This window comes from Hyaena hyaena, unplaced genomic scaffold (genome assembly GCF_003009895.1).
Source record: "Hyaena hyaena isolate Hyena2069 unplaced genomic scaffold, ASM300989v1 scaffold_210, whole genome shotgun sequence".
NCBI classification, from domain to species: domain Eukaryota; kingdom Metazoa; phylum Chordata; class Mammalia; order Carnivora; family Hyaenidae; genus Hyaena; species Hyaena hyaena.
This window is the reverse complement of record NW_024080841.1, coordinates 1579156-1596653: the sequence shown is the minus strand read 5'-3', so window position 1 is coordinate 1596653 and position 17498 is coordinate 1579156. Positions and strand designations below refer to the sequence as shown.

General features: G+C 40.9%; 1 protein-coding gene across 1 annotated transcript in view; it reads left to right on the top strand.

Moving 5' to 3' along the window:
* Window positions 1-17498, top strand: part of COL6A5 (collagen type VI alpha 5 chain) — a 94498-nt gene that overhangs the window by 49441 nt on the left and 27559 nt on the right. Inside the window, exons 28-35 of the mRNA XM_039242234.1 lie at window positions 1012-1074; window positions 3430-3465; window positions 3582-3618; window positions 6798-6809; window positions 8810-9294; window positions 12732-12825; window positions 13371-14030; window positions 17148-17238. Coding sequence (XP_039098165.1) covers window positions 1012-1074; window positions 3430-3465; window positions 3582-3618; window positions 6798-6809; window positions 8810-9294; window positions 12732-12825; window positions 13371-14030; window positions 17148-17238 — 1478 coding nt within the window. The remainder of the gene's footprint in view (window positions 1-1011; window positions 1075-3429; window positions 3466-3581; window positions 3619-6797; window positions 6810-8809; window positions 9295-12731; window positions 12826-13370; window positions 14031-17147; window positions 17239-17498) is intronic.

The following is a 17498-nucleotide window of genomic DNA, read 5'->3' as shown; positions in this document are numbered from 1 at the left end:
AATGTTTCTTTGGAAGACTCTGGCTTTTATGTTGTAATAATAAATGTGGATCATTGATCTAACCCAAGAGCATCTGAAATGCCACTTCCTGGCTCTGTGACCTTTATCACACCTCTTCAGGGTCTCTGTTTCTCTAACATGAGACTTGAACTTGACACCAAAGGTTACTTCCAGCTCCAAAATTCTATGGTTCCATGAATCTGAACTATTTTAAAGATTTACAGATTGATAGCTGGCTGTTCCAAGAAATGTCAGTGCCTTCCAGTATTTTCTAAGGCACATATTAAAGCCCGGAATATTAACCCTGTGTGGGAATGAAGCTGACATCTTCTCTGTCTCTAAGGGTTTTCTCACAATTCCACCACTCATAACCAAGGTCATCTAGGGTATTCATTTTCAGGAAGGCTGTTGAGATCTTCTAATTAGCGAAGTATATAGTTGTGTTATAATTTTTTAAAAAACAAAATGCTGAGACAAGCATCCTTTCATTCTGAAGTTTGAGTGTAATATCAGCGGTCATTATCAGCATGAAAGAGATGCGGTTCAACAGATATTTTCCATCTGGCTGGATAAATTTCATTAGCGTCCACATCTATCACCTTGAAGTATGGGAATGACACAGCACACCCGTGTCCTCTTATATATGTGGAGAATTATTTTTTGTATTTGATCATTTGTAGATGGGAGGTTTTTAATTAGATCTCTGTGTGCTCTAGTGTAATATAGTATATATATATATATCACCAATCCTAGTTTATGTCCAATTTAGATTTAAATGCATAGCCAGTGCCAGAGAAAAGTATGTCACTAAATGGAGAGGCTAAGAGGGAAATGGATACTTACCAATGGTTAAGAATGGCTATTTATATTATAAATAAGGAATTTACTTGACATATTAATAGTTGCATTCTTTAAAAAAAATTTTTTTTTTTAATTATGAAGTCTCATTAAAACTTAGGTATTCTCCGTGCGTAGACAGTGTGGGAAACTAAGGCATCTTTCTTTCTGCAGCTCACTGTAGGCTTGAAAGGAGCAGAGGGATCTCAGGGACCCCCAGGCCCCCCCGGACGGAGAGTAAGTACACCCATGAGAGCTAAGTAGCCTATACTGGTTTCTAGATATTCAATGGAAGGGGTACAGAATTTAAAGTCAGACCACTGGATCCAAGTCCAAATTCTTCTTGCTAGGTCTGTGCCCTTGGGCCAGTCATCTGGTCTCTCAGTTTACCTCTAAAATGGGGGTGACCTATCCTGTCCTACCACCTCAAAAAGTAGCTGTGAGGATCAGATATTCAAATGTGAGCACTCTTTGTGAATGATAAATTTCAATGTAAATACTAGCTGTCACTGTTATTTTTTTTTTTTTACTGAGTTTTATAAAAATAGGATGGGATAATAAGCTTCGTAAAGATGTCCTGGCAAAGTTCCATCATGCGCGACAAGCTAATAGAGTTTCCCAAATCACTGTTGCCTTCCCATCTTCAAAATGTAGGTTCTAGAGAGATTTGGAACTATAACTGCAAGTTTCCAGTGGGCTTCCACCGGAAGAGAAAAATCACTTCTGGAAGCATTCCTGCACAGAGTCAGACACATCTCCCACTGATGAAATATCCGTATCTCTATTTTAGTGCTTCCCATGTTATCATAATGATTTATTTACATGTCTCTCTCCCCTGATGAGCACAGTCAGGTAAGAACTAGATGTTGCCAGCAGCTGGGTTTATGTCAGAGGTGCAGGGAGCATTGCATACAGAGTGGAAAAACCACTTATCTTGTTTTGTGCATTCTGAGCATTTTGAGACTCCCTGGAGGAGTTCTTTAACTTGGGACCTTATAGAGAAAACAAAAATATGGATGTTTTGTGGATGACAGTAGATTGAGAGTCCACTAGCTGTAAGGACACTCTGATACATCTTTTTTTTTCTTTCACATTAAGGACCTGGTGAATATTCATAGTCATGTGGGTGAAAATCTAGTCTCTGAGTCATACTGATCGGGCCTGGATTTATCTATCTCCTTTCCAGATTTTGAAGCTCTCATGTGGGGGGTAGTGCATCTTCCTGGCCTTGTGCTTGGCCTTGCTGGTCCACTAGAGTGTGGTTTCACTGTCCTGGTGCTGCTGGTCCCTAGAGCTTGGTTTCTCTAACTTGGGGCTGCTAGAATCAGATCAACTTCTTTGTCTTGGGCTCTCAATCCTCAGCCTCTGCTTAAGAACTTGCTCCAAGATCTTCTCCAATCCAATCCTTTAGGAAAGACGCTCCTCTGCTCTGATCCTCTGTAAGATGTGGGCTGCCTTACACTCTTTATTAGCCAAAAACTGTTCCTCTCTCTGTTTCAATGGCTGAGCATTCTTTTCTGTCTTCTGCCATAATCTATAAAAGGAAGGATGACCCTCTGCATCTCCTAGTGAGATAGTTAATTTCCTGATTTTGGTCAGAAGCATGTGTCCCCGGTGGGTAGAATTATGGATGCCACAACATTTCTGGGTAACACCAGCAGCACACAATGGGCCACCTCAGCATTCAGCAGACAGTTAACTGTTTATTGGATGGATGGATGGATGGATGGATGGATGGATGGACAGATGACCCAGTTGTCATTTAGAACAGGGATTCTTACACTGACATCCCTGGTTGAGCTTCTGAGGATAGTGAAACTGTATGATTTTGAGCCTGTAATAGCATTTTCTGGAACCAGCACACTAACATTCACCAGTTGCCCAAAGAGGCCCATGTGCATTAAACATGTTAAGAGCCACTGCCAAGGAGAAGCCTGATTCTGATAAAAGGAATAAGGGGGAAAGAGAAAAGCTCAAGCTGTCAAAAAAGTACTACCTCTTTTTAGGAAGCCTCCTTGATTCATTTCACCTAATTATGCATACTCCTTTGTTTTTAGCCTCTCAGCAATTGATGAGCTGACTGTGTATGCTCTTCTTTTGTATAATGCCCATTTTGCTACATAATTATCTCTGGTTTTTCGCATATGTAGAAGTTGTGTGCTACCACCTGCATTTTAAACTCCTTGAACTGTAATACATCTGTAGCTCTGAATTCTCAGTAAATTCCTCTCCTTGTGGCACACCTTGGGAAGTCTGTTGTTTACATTTCAAGTTTTCTTATGAGAAGTACCTTCTAAGTGTCATATCTTGAGTACAAACATCTTTTAAAAATAATTTCTTTACTTATTACCTAGAAAGATAATTCCGTTCACTCTGGGCAGACATTAGCTTAACTGATCTCACATTTAGACAAAGAAGTTTGCACTATTGATTTAAGTGGGGGAAGTAGCATTGTAATCTATCTATTCAGGAATACTTTAATCACTCTCTACCAGCTGTGCTTTTAAGAATGTGCTTTTTTCTTTGCTCTTGTTTTGTCACTAAAGACTCCAATTCACATACCAATAACTTGCTCTCGTTTTATTTTCCTAGGGCATGAAAGGCATGGCAGGGAAGCCTGTATATTCTGTACGTATCTCCTTATTCACAAATGAAAACTCAACCAGTCCACTGGCAAATAAACATGGCCTCTCAGAGGTCATTGTGCTCATGTTTCTGTTCTCTTTCTCTTTTTTTCTTTCCAGCAATGTGATCTGATCCAGTTTGTGCGGGACCATAGCCGTGAGTATCTGTGTGTCATGAAACAAGGACGCCGGTGATTGGCGGAAGCACTTAGAATGAGTGTCATGTGGGGATGCAGGGTCGTTAAGCTGAACCCACTGGGGGCACGTGTCCTCTGAAGCAGGCTTATCCTGAGTACTTGCAGTAGAACAGCTCACATCAAAGGTGGGAGGGAGAGGGTTATAAGTAAAAGACTCATGAAGTGTGGTCCATACAGGAGAGAAAGCGTGCTTGTGAGAAACGGTTGGAAACCAACTCAAAAGTTGTCCGAATCAGCTCACACTAATACAACAGTATTGTACAAAGGTCTGTGAGGCACGGTGTTAAAGGGATGAGCATGGAGATTTGAGGTTAGTTGGTTGGTTACTTAGTCAATGACGTCTCCTCAGATGGGAGTACTTGAATCTAGTTGTGGGGAAGTGATGAGGAGCAGCCAGAGAATAGTTTCAGCAGAGGAGTAAAGCAGGAGTCAACAAATAGAGATTGTCTTTGGTTAGGAGGAAGGGGAAATGAGGTCAAAGAAGTGCAGTGATCTCATTTCTGAACGTTTATCCCAAGGAAATAAAGCAAAAGAAAGAAAAAATTATAGGCAAATATGGTTGTTGAAACATTATTCATTACAGCAAAATGAACATACCTTTAGACTGCACTTAGAGAATAAGTACTTTATGGTGCATTATCTTCTGATCAAATACTAAGCAGATATGGGTTGTTGTTTTTTTTGAAGACTCAGAATATGAATAATATTGTCATTAAAAAGCAGAAAATTAAGTTGGATCCTCATTATTTCAAGTATAGCTAAATATATACATAGAAACAAATTCTAGAAGCAAAAGGAGAAAAATGTAACAACTTACTGTGTTAGAGTGGTTGAATTTTAGGTGATTTGTCTGTCTTCATGCTTCCATTGTGGCTTATAATGATGCTTATACAATCGCAGTCAGAAGAATGTAAGATGGGAGAATTGGAAACACTTTAGCAAAGGACACTGGATGAAAACACAGTCATTGCAAGTGTGGCATAAGAAAAGAACAACAATAAAAACAAGTTTAAAATAAGTCTAAGGCCAGAGCAGGAGAAGTTTAGTAGCACTGTAGATGAGCAGGCTGGAGGGACTGTGAAGAGAAATCCGTTGGTAGGAAAATATGATAGCCTCAAACATTTTAGAGGCAGGAGAATGTTGTGTGAGCCCTAAATTAAATGTTCAGCTAATGAAGTGGGCTGTAATAAAGGTGAGATCAAATGAAGAGACTGGGATGTTGAAGTTGCTCACACATTTGTGGTCCTTAAGGCCACATGGATGACTTGAGGTTCTAAGAGGTTCTTGAGGATGACAGAAAAGAAATAGAAACTCAAGGGATGAATCCAGAAAGGCATCTTAGCAAAGCATGGGGGGCCAGGGGACAGAAAATGGCATTGCAGAGATGAGGAAGTCCCGCAAATGTGGGCCACTTGAAAAGCGAGAATACGCCAGTGGACAGAAGATTCAGAGGGGGGGGACCTTGGTGAAAGCCGTTGTTTGAGAAGTAGAAAGCCTCTCCATCACCCTGAGGAAGTAAGAACCAGGGACAAGGGCCCAGGGGGAGAACAAAGGGAGAGCCACTGTAGGAGAGGGGGGTTCTCAGGAAAAATCAAAAGATACTTTTCCAGGGAAGAACAAAGGAGGAGGAAGCATTGGGATGGTGAGTACTGGCCCAGGAAAGGTTAGGGATCTGAAGACACTTTTCCAATGAAAATGAAAGGAATTAGACAGGAAATTAGGGGGTGGAGGGTCTGTAGCCAGACAGGGTGCTGATCCTTGAGCGTGGAACTCCAGAGTGCAGAACTGAGCTGGTAACAGATGCTCAGAGCTAATTCAGAGGGTTTCACTCCCTAAGTGACATCACGGAGGCCTTCAGGGTTGGTTAGACTCCTGGTCTAACACATTTGCTCTTTCAGTCCCGCAGCACTGGGATGAGGCCCGGGTCCGGAGCTGATCCCTGGGACTCTACCCCTAGAATAAAATAAGAGCTCCAGGGGGCTGATGGGAATATGGAGTGGGGGTGGTGCAAATAAAATAGGAGGGCCCAAATGACGAGAATTTTGGAGGGAGGGGCATAAGGAAAGAAGATTTTTTTAGGAAAAATAAACATATGAAAAAAGATCAAGTAGTTTCCCCCAAACCAAGCGAGGTTTGCCACACTCATACCTGGATAGGTGTGGCTGATTCCAGAGCCTATGTTTCTATCCTCACAGCTGGGTTGGAGGTTGACAAATGGAAGTGCTGAGTCAGGAAAAGGGGATCCATTTCAGGCCTGGAGATGCAGAGGAGACTGTGGGTTCTGAGCCCTGTCTGCTGGCAGTTAGCATCTCAGCAGCCATCGAGTTAAGATAATCAAAAGCCGTTAATGGGGTCAATGTGAGAAAGCAATGCTGTGGGACAGCAGGATGGAAGGCTAGCTGGTTGCCAATGCTAATAAAATCTTTTATTATATCAGAGTGACTCATTTGCTTCTTAAGAATTGAGAAAAATGAGCAAGGGCATTGTCAGGCCAGTGCTTTCTAAAGATTTCCAACATTTCCCTCTGATTGGTCTCATGCTTACAGAGTAAATCACTTAGAAAAACCAGCTGTTATTTTCCTCAGGAGAAACCCTTGGGGGCTCTCCCTCCTCCCTGTAGATATGGAGATCACTCCAACCCAGGAGCTGTATTTTCTAGCAGAGACCAAGTTTCTTTGGAAATCCCCACATTTCTGCAGGAAGAGAGAGGTTCCCAAGATATTCATCTGGGAAGAAAATAAGCGCTCATATTTTAGCTGTGCCTCGCTGAATGACTCTCAAGGCGGTAAGAAGAGAGACAAAACAAATCGAACTTGAGCTATCTTGCCATTTAATCAGAGGCTCATCTATTCTGCTTCTAAGACAAGTGATCAGTATTTCAGATTTCGGCCAAGATTTTGCTGAAGTCGGCTGGCCATGGCTCACCAGGAGAAAAGGTCAGGAAGGTTCACTCATTAATTGAATTCTGTGTACAGGTTCCTCAGTCCTTCGACCTTAGCTTCCTGTTATTTAGGAATTAGCCCCATTTGCGATTAGAGTCAAACAAAATATTAAGGTTTGCTGAAATTTCGTTTTGGGGGATTATTTTTAGTCTGTGTGCCAAAAATGTAACAGACTCCTCTCTCTCTCTTTTTTGTAGCTTGTTGGGAAGGTGAGTATTTTTACCATACTGTGTTTCTTGCTCAAGTAATTAACTGCGTTCTGACAAGACCAATTTGAAAGAAACTATTAGCCCCAGGGGAAAAAGAATTTTTCCTTCTATGCCAGTACTTTTATCTTTTGATTATGGCTGTAATTGTCAATGTCATGTTTCTACCGGATTCCCAAGTGGTGACACCCAGCTCCCAGCCCTTTCATACTACTGTGCTTTCTAGTCTCAGTTCACAATTCAGTTTGTTTTTTACAGAGTAGTCCTGTGTCGCTAGGTAATTCAGGGACCACATTTTAATGACCACATTTTAATTGCTCTGTTGCTTACCCAGTGATCCCTGGCTTCTTGGATGGACAATGTTTCCTTTCCTTTCTCTGACCCACATGCACATCTTTCATCTCACCAAGTACGCACTACTTGTACACCTGACCTTGCTGTGGATGGTCTTCCTGGAACCTGGACCGCACTGGGCGTTGCTTGGCAACCTTATATCCCTCAGACTCCATTGCCACTGAAGCTCCTTTTGTCAATGTCAAGAGCTCCTGGCCTTCTAGAAGCCTACTAAAATAGACTCACAGGGGATTTAGCCCAAAAGTTTGAGCTTATCCTGAAGTTTGACATTATTCACCTTAATGCTGGGAAACCAAAACCAAAAACCCTTTATATATGTAAGTGCCCGGTAAAATTTCGGGATTTGAAAATCCCTGCTGGGCACTAGGAAAAAGAGAGATTAAAAATAAATAGAAATTGGTTCTGCTTTCTGGGAAAATCTGTGATGATTGGTCAGTCTTGAAGATGCTGGCCTACCACTTTAATAATTTTTAGTATTAGGGTTAAGAAAGGAAGGCTAAGGCTACTTAATTTCTCATATTTTATTGTTCATTATTGGCTTTAATATTTTTTCTTCACAGTAAAGTTCCTTGATTCAAAACACATATCTGAATCCACCCTAGCTTCTTTTCAATTGCTGAGAACAGTGAATTGGGGTGTGGGATTATTAGAGTCTAATGCACTTGGAGAGTTAGCCAGATTCAGGATAGTAGAGTAGTCTATGTGGATGAGGGTGTTTGTTTCTTAAATAATCCCTGTTTCTCTTCCTGTGGTCTGACGTTAATAGCACTTTGAAAAGTTAGGTTTGATACGTAGGGCAGATACCCTACGAGATTCCTAAAATTCAGTCATCATAAAATTATCAGCACAGAATCGGAAATTGCAAAGAGCCCCCTTTTCATAACAGCTGATGGTAAGCCATCTGGGGTCCTGCTGCACCCTTCCTTTCATTCAAAAGCTAGCTTCTGGGAGGCTCTGAGGTCCCCTCTCTTGGGAAATAGTCTCTTAGTCCTCTGAATGCTAATGAAGAATAACAGTCAGTCTGTACCCTTCTGTGTAGCAATCCTCCCCAGGACAGATGCCGTGAGGGCAGTCTTGAATTTGGTGCATATTTGCACACATTTCACAGTGTCTGTCACCCTGCCTGCTACTCAATGAATATTTGCTGCATAAGTGGATGAAAATCTTCCAAGCAACTAGCATTATTAGTAGATCATTTCTGAAGATTCTTGAGGACCATAGGCTTTCAAAACCTTTAATAAGCCATCATATCCTTTTATTCATTTTTTAAAAAATTTACTTACAGTAAAATTCATTTTTGTGTGTGAGTTCAGTTTTAACACGTGCCTAGATTCTTGTAACCACCACCACAATCCGGATACAGAACTCTCCCATTAGCATAGATACTCGCTTCCATTTCTTTTTAAATAGCAGACTGAGTGAGGACTGTGAAGTCTGAGTGTTTTACCACCAAATATAACCGCTAGGGATTTATACAACACCTTCACACGAGCAAAGTATTACTTGTGCGTACCTGTAGTTCCAGAGCTATAGACAACACCTGTATCTCCCTAGACCTTGGTGTGAGTCAGCGTCACCCTAGGGTAAAGAATGGGAAGGGCTTTTGAGCAGCAAGATAACTTCATACTTCTGCCTTCCATTGTTTGCAGGAAGGTGTCCAGTGTACCCAACAGAGCTGGTATTTGCCCTGGACCAGTCCTATGATGTCACAGAGCAGAGATTTAATGAAATGAGGAAGATCATCACATCCATCATCAAAGATCTTAACATCAGGGAAAGTAACTGCCTTGTGGGAGCCAGAGTTGTTGTAGTTTCCTATGACTCGGGCACCAGCTACCTCATCCGCGGGTCCGACTACCGTAACAAGAAACAGCTCCTCCAGCTTCTTTCCCAAATAAAATATCGACCCCCCACAGAAGCCCAAGACATTGGCAATGCAATGAGGTTTGTGGCCCGGAACATTTTCAAGCGGACATATGTGGGACCCAATGTGAGGAAAGTTGCTGTGTTTTTCAGCAGCGGCCAAGCAACCAGTCGGTCATCCGTCATCACAGCCACCATGGAGTTTAATGCCCTAGATATCAGTCCGGCAGTCTTTGCCCTCAATGAAAAAGTTTTCGTTGAGGCTTTTGAGGTAAGACCTTCCACTGGCAACTTCTTTGTTTAACCTAGTGGAGCTAGTAAGATGGGAATAGTGGGGAGCAGGGAGACATACGTGGTTTCTTGACCCCCTCTGCAGTTTTTTCACAGCTATATTGCCAAGGTCCATGAAATCTAATGTCTAATAATAACAGTAGTCAATAATAAAAACTGCCACAGTTGCAGCCCCAACTGTGCACTAGACAGTGTCCCTAGAGCTTTACATACATACACATTCTCACAACCCTCTGAAGAGAATCCATTTTTAATCTCTATTTAAAAATGAGGAAACAGAGGCGCCTGGGTGGCTTAGTCGGTTAAGCGTCCGACTTTCGCTTAGGTCGTGATCTCACGGTTCGTGGGTTCGGGCCCCGCGTCGGGCTCTGTGCTGACTGCCAGCTCAGAGCCTGGAGCCTGTTTCAGCCTGTGACTCCCTCTCTCTCTGACCCTCCCCTGCTCACGCTGTCTCTCTCTCTCTCCTAAAAATAAATAAAACATTAAAAAATTTTTAAAAAATAATAAAAAAATAAAAAAAGTAAAAATGAGGAAACGGGCAACCTGGTGGCTTAGTCGGTTGAATGTCAGACTTTGGCTCAGGTCCTGATGTCACATTTCTCCAGTTCAAGCCCCGAGTCGGGCACTGTGCTGTCAGCATGGAGCCCAGTTTGGATTCTCTGCTCCCCCTTCTGTCTGCCCCTCTCCCACTCACTCTTGCTGTCTCTCTCAAAATAAACTTTAAAAAATTAAAAATAAATAAAAACGAGGAAACTGAGGCCGAGGCAATTTGAGTGACTTCTCCAATTTTGTACAGCTACTAAATGGCTAAATCAAACTTTGAACTAAGGTCTGTCTGGTAGAAGGGGCTGAGAATACGGTGCTCTACCAGCCCTCTGCAGATCAGGTGTTTCTCATATCTGTCATCTCCTTCCTGAATCTCATTGAATAGCTGGTCTTAATTTATGATGGATGAAGTTTAGGGGATCTTTGGACCCCTAATGTTGTATGAAATATTTAATGTATGTGAACATTTTTCTCAGGAGAGGCTCTGTCTTGTGGGAATCTAGATTTCTTTCTCTCCCCGCCCCAAATGAAGAATTTCTCCATCTACTCTTCTTTTGTTTTTCTTTAGAGAGAGATCTTAAGTGGGGGAGTGGAGCAGAGGGAAAAAGAGAGAATCCCAAGAAGGCTTTATGCTCAGCACAGAGCCCAATGTGAGGCTTGACCCCACAACCCTGAGATCATGACCTGAGCTAAAATCAATTCAGATACTCAATCGATGGAGCCACCCAGGAACCCTCTGTTCTACTATTTTAAAATATATTCAGATTATCCATGAACTATGTGCTCCTGGACCTGGGTGAAGCTATCATGTCATCCAAGAATTTATAAATGTCTATATATGTACACAAGTACATATATTTCTACTGTGAAAAGAAAAAGAAGCCCTCTAAACATGAAGAAAATCAATCTGCTCATGAAACATCCAAGAAGTTTCTACAGGGAGAGTCACAATAGAAACTGACAAAAAGGATTATAGGAAGTCAGAGTTTTTCCTATAAAAAATAATTACCTCCCGGGGCGCCTGGGTGGCTCAGTCGGTTAAGCGTCCGACTTTCGCTTAGGTCATGATCTCGCGGTTCATGGGTTCGGGCCCCGCGTCAGGCTCTGTGCTGACTGCCAGCTCAGAGCCTGGAGCCTGTTTCAGAGTCTGTGTCTCCCTCTCTCTCTGACCCTCCCCTGCTCTCTCTCTCTCTCTCTCTTCGCTTAGGTCATGATCTCGCGGTTCATGGGTTCGTGCCCCGCGTCTGGCTCTGTGCTGACTGCCAGCTCAGAGCCTGGAGCCTGTTTCAGAGTCTGTGTCTCCCTCTCTCTCTGACCCTCCCCTGCTCTCTCTCTCTCTCTCTCTCTCTCTCTCTCCCCCCCTAGAAATAAATAAAAATATAAAAAATAATAATAATAATTACCTCCCAACATACTAGATAATTTATTTGTTATAATATGATATATGACCCCCCCTCCACTAGACTAAGGTAGAGATTTTTTCTGCTTTGTTAATTTCTTTATCCCTAGCACATAGGACACTATGTATATAACATTATAAGCATCCAATAAATATTTATTGAATGAATGAATGAGTGGATGAATGAATGAATGAAGAGCATATGGTTTATTTCTATGAATAAGCTTCCTTGATTTACCAAGGTAATATTTAGTATTTATGTGGGGAAACAAGGCCAAATACAATATAATACCCAAAGCATCCAATTTTGTAAAAAATAGTAGGAATGTGGTAAATATTTTCTGACTGTAAGGCTGGAGTAATTATACATATTTATAAGTGCTCACTCAACACTTTACAGAAAAACAGGTTGTGGTTTTTCTAAATCCTTTACTTTCCCAAGGAAGAAGAGGGAAAAGCATGAATATAGTATCCTTATGGATTGAGAAATACCTTCATCACCACCTGGGAATGATAGGTTTCTTTCATTGTTATAACACTATCTGCCTTCGATGGTGCCTCATACAGAGAAAATGCGCAATAAATACTTATTGACTCATTCAACGAATGAGTGAGTGAATTAAAGAATGAATGAATGCAACATATTGCCATTTAAGTAATTATTAAAGCAAGAAAAGCAATCAAGTGACAGACAAAATCAGGCCATGTACTACCAAGAATTTTGAGGAGACTTAGTGTGTTCTGTCTACAATCTTTCAAAGTAGACGTTTAAATTAGAATTTGTGATTGAGGAAGTCCTCATCTGAAATAATGTACTTGACATCTGAAAGGTGTACCTTCTTCTAAATAATGTGATTGTCATGGAAATAGTTGGGATCGCTACTTAAAGAGGCCAGAGAAACTTGTACATAAATAACATTTCTGCAGGATCCAACTTCAGAAGCTGTACATAATCAGCTGGTGCGTAATCAGAAGCATATAGGGGTGTCTGGCTGGCTCAGTCAGTAGAGCATGTGACTTGGGGTTGTGAGTTCAAGCCCCATGTTGGGTACTTAAAATCTTAAAAAAAAAAAAAAAAAAAAAGCATGTAAAATTTCAGTGAAGAATTGCACAATTGGAAATCAGTGTGAGATTTTAATACCTGTGCCAGTAGGTGAATCAGATGGTTATCTTGTGGTAGTTTTCTCATCATAAAATAAAATGCTGATACCTGGCCTATATACTTCTTTGTGTTGTTTAGAATAAAAGGGGAATGGTGTGTGTATGTGTGTGTGTGTGTGTGTGAGAGAGAGAGATAGAGAGAGACAGAGACAGAGGGAGAGAGGTTGAGAGAACATGTACTGAACTATAATGCAAGATAATGGTGATTCATCAGGGTTTTTCAAACTAATCCTTAAAGCGATTGCACAATGGCTCCTTGATAATAGTTAAAGAAGATGAGCAAATAAGTATGTACTTGTTTTTCATTATAGTTTGACAACACTGGAACATTTCAGGTGATCCCAATTTCTCCAAATGGGGAGTATGAGACATTAGAAAAACTTCAGAACTGTACAATTTGCTACGGTAAGACCCATGGGAAGAATTAGTTGTGGTGAAACAAATGCCTTCTGGGCGAGTTATTAAATCTGGCTTTATCAGACATTCCTAGTTTTGATCGTAGATTCTAAGTTTCTCAGTCTTTCAACACCATCCATCAGAGTTTTTAATCTTTGTAATATTTAGAGCTTCCACAGAATGTGAAATTGGTTTAAAATATTATCCCAAATGACGTGGCTTTCCTTGAGGACAGTTCAATAGTTTGTATCAAAAATCTGTAAATTATCAAAAATATTTTCTAAATGAGTTTAGACATGACTTGTAGACTTCAAGCCTGCATGCTACCTACATCTGCTTTCAAAAGGACTTTCCCAAATTGTCCTCTAGTGACCACAGAAATTTTGGGACATTGAAAATTCCTCATTAATTTAAATAATGTAAGATGAAAGAGGTATTGATCAGATTATTAATTCTTGGTAATCAGTTGTGGAATCACTTGAAGAAGATCTCAAGCAACAGTGTCTTGTTGTGCAGACATTGAACCATTGATAAGTCTCTCTATGTTTTTCCAGATAAATGTTTTCCAAATAATTGCATCAGAGAGATTTTTTTACCTGAAAATTCATACATGGATGTAGCCTTCCTCTTAGACAATTCTCGGACTATAACAAACAATGAGTTTAAGGCTGTGAAAGCCTTGGTGAGCTCTATGGTTGACAACTTCGACGTTGCATCAGAACCTATCATCTCAAACTTTGGTGATAGGATTGCCTTGTTGAGCTATTCTCCATGGGATAGTTCTAGGAGAAGGAAGGGTGTGGTGAAAACAGAGTTTCAATTTAACACTTATAACAACCAAGTCCTAATGAAGAGGCACATCCAGACTTCCCTCCAACAGTTAAAAGGAGATGCCACCATTGGCCAGACCCTACTGTGGACCATGGAGAATCTCTTCGCACAAACACCCAACTTGAGAAAACACAAGGTCATCTTTGTGATCTCAGCCGGAGAATATCATGAGAGAAAGGATTTCTTAAAGAAAGTGGCTCTGAGGGCCAAGTGTCAAGGCTATGTCATATTTGTGATTTCCCTGGGCTCCGCACATAAGGATGACATAGAGGAATTAGCCAGCTACCCACTTGATCACCATCTGATACAACTTGGGAAAATTCATAAACCAGATCTGGATTATGTTACAAAGTTTTTAAAGCCATTTATTTACTCAGTGAGACGTAAGTCATTATTTTGTTTTTCTTCTTTGTTTTAATAAACTAGTGTTTGTTAATAGCATTGATAGCCTAACACATCTTTGAATCTATAGCTAACCCAAATATACAGATTAGGTGGTGAGATGGAGACAGAGATGGGACATATCATGGTTATATCCTGTTTTTACCTTGGTCATAATGTGGTGAGGCTTTTTTCATGATAGAATGTCTTTTACATTAGATCTCAGGACTAGTAAGCACAGAGTGATTGGAGGCCTCCAGGGCCACACTTTTTCAACCTGAAGAAGTGTTAGCAGCTCTTTGATGAGTATTCACATAAAAGTTTTCCCTACTGCACTTGGTTTATTTCCTTTTTTTAAGTTTATTTATGTATTTTGAGACAGAGAGAGAGAGAGAGAATGCATGAGCAGAGGAGGGGTAGAGAGAGAGGGCCAGAGAGAATCCCAAGCAGGCTCTGCACTGTCAGTGCAGGGCTTGAATTCATGAATTCAAGTGAGTCCATGAGCTGAAACCAAGAGTCAGAAGCTTAACTGACTGAGCTACCCAGGCACCCCAACACCTGGTTTGGCTCGCCCTGGAGACCTGTATGGGTGGCACAATCCTGTGCTGTTCCTGAAGAGTCTAAGCATACAAATCACATAGAACTCTTGTTAACAAGCAAGTCCTGGTTCTGTATGTATAGGGTGGAGCCTGAGATTCTGTATTTCTAACAGTTGCCCGTGTGATGTCAGTGCTTCTGGGCTAAGAATGACATTGTGAGTAGGAAGACTTTAGGCCAATGCACTACAAAATGTCACCCATCGGATGGGTGCTAGTCCACAAACTGACCTGCGAGAGAGAAACACAGAAATTGAGAACAAACATCTAGAAACTCAAAGTGATTTGACATTGCCGCAGAATACAAGTGCACGAGCAGTGCAGTCTGTCTCTTATAACAAGATGGAAACCACAAGTATCAGCCTGCAAAGGCTGAGAAAGAAAATACCTTCCCCACAAATGGAAGAGAAACATTCTTCCTGGAGCAGTAGTTCTCAACCGAGTATGATGTCCCCCTAACATTTGGAAATGTCTGGGGATACTTCATTTTTCTTTGATCACAGCCGAAGGAAAGGATCCTAGCATCTAGTGCGTAGAGACCATGGATGCTGTTAAACATCCTACAGTGACACAGTAGGAGCCCTGCTCTGTGCCCTGCTCCATAAGGCAAAAGATGGTCCAGCCCAATTTGCCAATAGCACTGAAACTGAGAAGCCCTGCCTCTAGGGCATCTCACAGAATCGGGGCTATTCTTTCTGAGACTCTACCAGGTTTAGACCTTGGTTCTACTGGACCCAACCTTACTTCCCTTGAACTCCAAAGTTGCTCTGATATTCAGGGAATCTCCAACAGCACCATTGTGACAGTATCTTGAGAGTTCACTCTCCATTGCAGAGAGAGCACCACCTTTCTGCTGTGACTCATATTTGATTGAAGAATCCAACAACTTCCCTCTTGGGAAGATCATGTTATTTCTTTAACTCTAAGTGCCTTCGATTGTATGGTATTCCATTATATGACGTAAAGAGAAAGAAAAAGTGCTTCCAGTTAACTATTGGTACCAACTTGCCTATTAGAGTCTATATTTTATAGTAATTAAGAGTTCAAATTTTAGATAGCATATCACATATCACTTTTGTGTATGTATCGAAAGAGACTATATATACAAAATAGACTAGTGAAGGCATTCCTAAAATGTCTTCATATCCAAAATGGGATTCCTGTGAGCTATTTCTTGACTCAGGTTCACTGATACCTGTCATGTTCAATGCAATATTGTTCTTTACGTCATCAAGATTGATGATGACACAGCATTTTTAAAAGATTCTATTGGGTACCTGGGTGGCTCAGTTAAGCATCTGACTTTGGCTCAGGCCATGATCTCATGGTTTTGTGGGTTCGAGCCCCACATCGGGCTCTGTGCTGACAGCTCAGAGCCTGGAGCCTGTTTCGGATTTTGTGTGTGTCTCTCTCTCTGCCCCTCCCTTGCTCATGCTCTATCTCTAACTGTCTCAAAAATAAATAAACTATAAAAAAAATTTAAAGACTCTATAAAGTAACTAAAGCTAGACTTGGTGGATGCCTAAGTGAGGCTCTGCAGTTATTAGAGTTACCTTATTTTTTATCTCTGCCTGCACAATTTTGCTAAATATATCCAATTCATCGCCTTCCCATAACCACTTGGTTTGTAGGAGTTAAAAGACTCCTCTACTAATACTTCTGGGAATTTTTTCTAAACTACTGACCCTTATTCTACAAGTTTTGGTGCTGACGTGTTTGCTGTTCCCAATGCATGGGAAACACCACCTGTATCAGAGTTCCTGCCTCAGTAAAAGCAGCTGTCAAATGCAATTGATTAGAATTGATCAGAATTGTAGTGTCATTTCAGAGAAAGGGAGAAAAATGCTCCTCTTAGAACAAGAGAGGCACAATTGTTATGAAACTATAAACATTCTGAAATATTTTCAGGGAATTGTGGCTCATTCAGTGGCCAAAAGCCTCCTTTAACTAAAAACTATTTTCTTGAATGAAGGAAGAAAATGATAGGCTTCTTAATATTCCATAGCTTATAGAAAAGCAATAGCAAGGGGACAGTGGGGCATGTTCGTTAGATCAGTAAGCTAAAATTTTTTCTGTAATTATTTTCCTCCTAGGAAATCCACATCAATGGGTGCAGAAGCACAGAAATAGCATCATGTAATAAAATGCTATCTTTTGTATGTTTGATCAACTAGTATAAATCTGAGTGAAAAAGCTCGACAGTCAGAATAAAACTTCCCTTAGATTCTGTTAACCTGAGCATGTGGAAATCACATGTTTCTGCATCACAGTTAACCCTTAAATGAATAACTCAAGGAGGTTTGTTTCCATGAGCCTAGTAGTACTTTGGCTGCAGAACCCTCTAAAATCCCATTTTGAATGCTATTTCTAGTTGCTGCTATTTTCTGTGTGCACCCCAGCTAAGCTTTGCTGAAATATTTTAGTGACATTTATTGCTTCAAGGAAATTCTGCTGGGATTCTTTTTCCTTAGCAAACATAATTTCTGATTTCAAAATCTAACTATAACTTTGCTCTCTCAATAGGAGGATTCAACAAGTACCCACCACCAGTGCTTGAGAGTGCCTGTAGACTCATCGGTTCAGAAGGAGTGGTTACTCAACATAGCGATTTCCTGTGAGTTAGAAAGCTCTCATATTTACAAGTGACCCTTAATTGACGCATGGGTGTCTAACTGGCTGATGGCAGGTTATTAGGTTGAGGAAGCTAATAAGGTCTCTGAAGTAAAGGCTTTTCATATATTCCATTTTCTGTAGCAGAAGTTACACAGCAAGTATGCTTTCTGATGGATGTGTCTATAACATCCACATAGGCTTTATTACAAATTTGCCTTTCAATTCATGGTCTCCTGAGAAATTCCCACATTGAAATGTTCC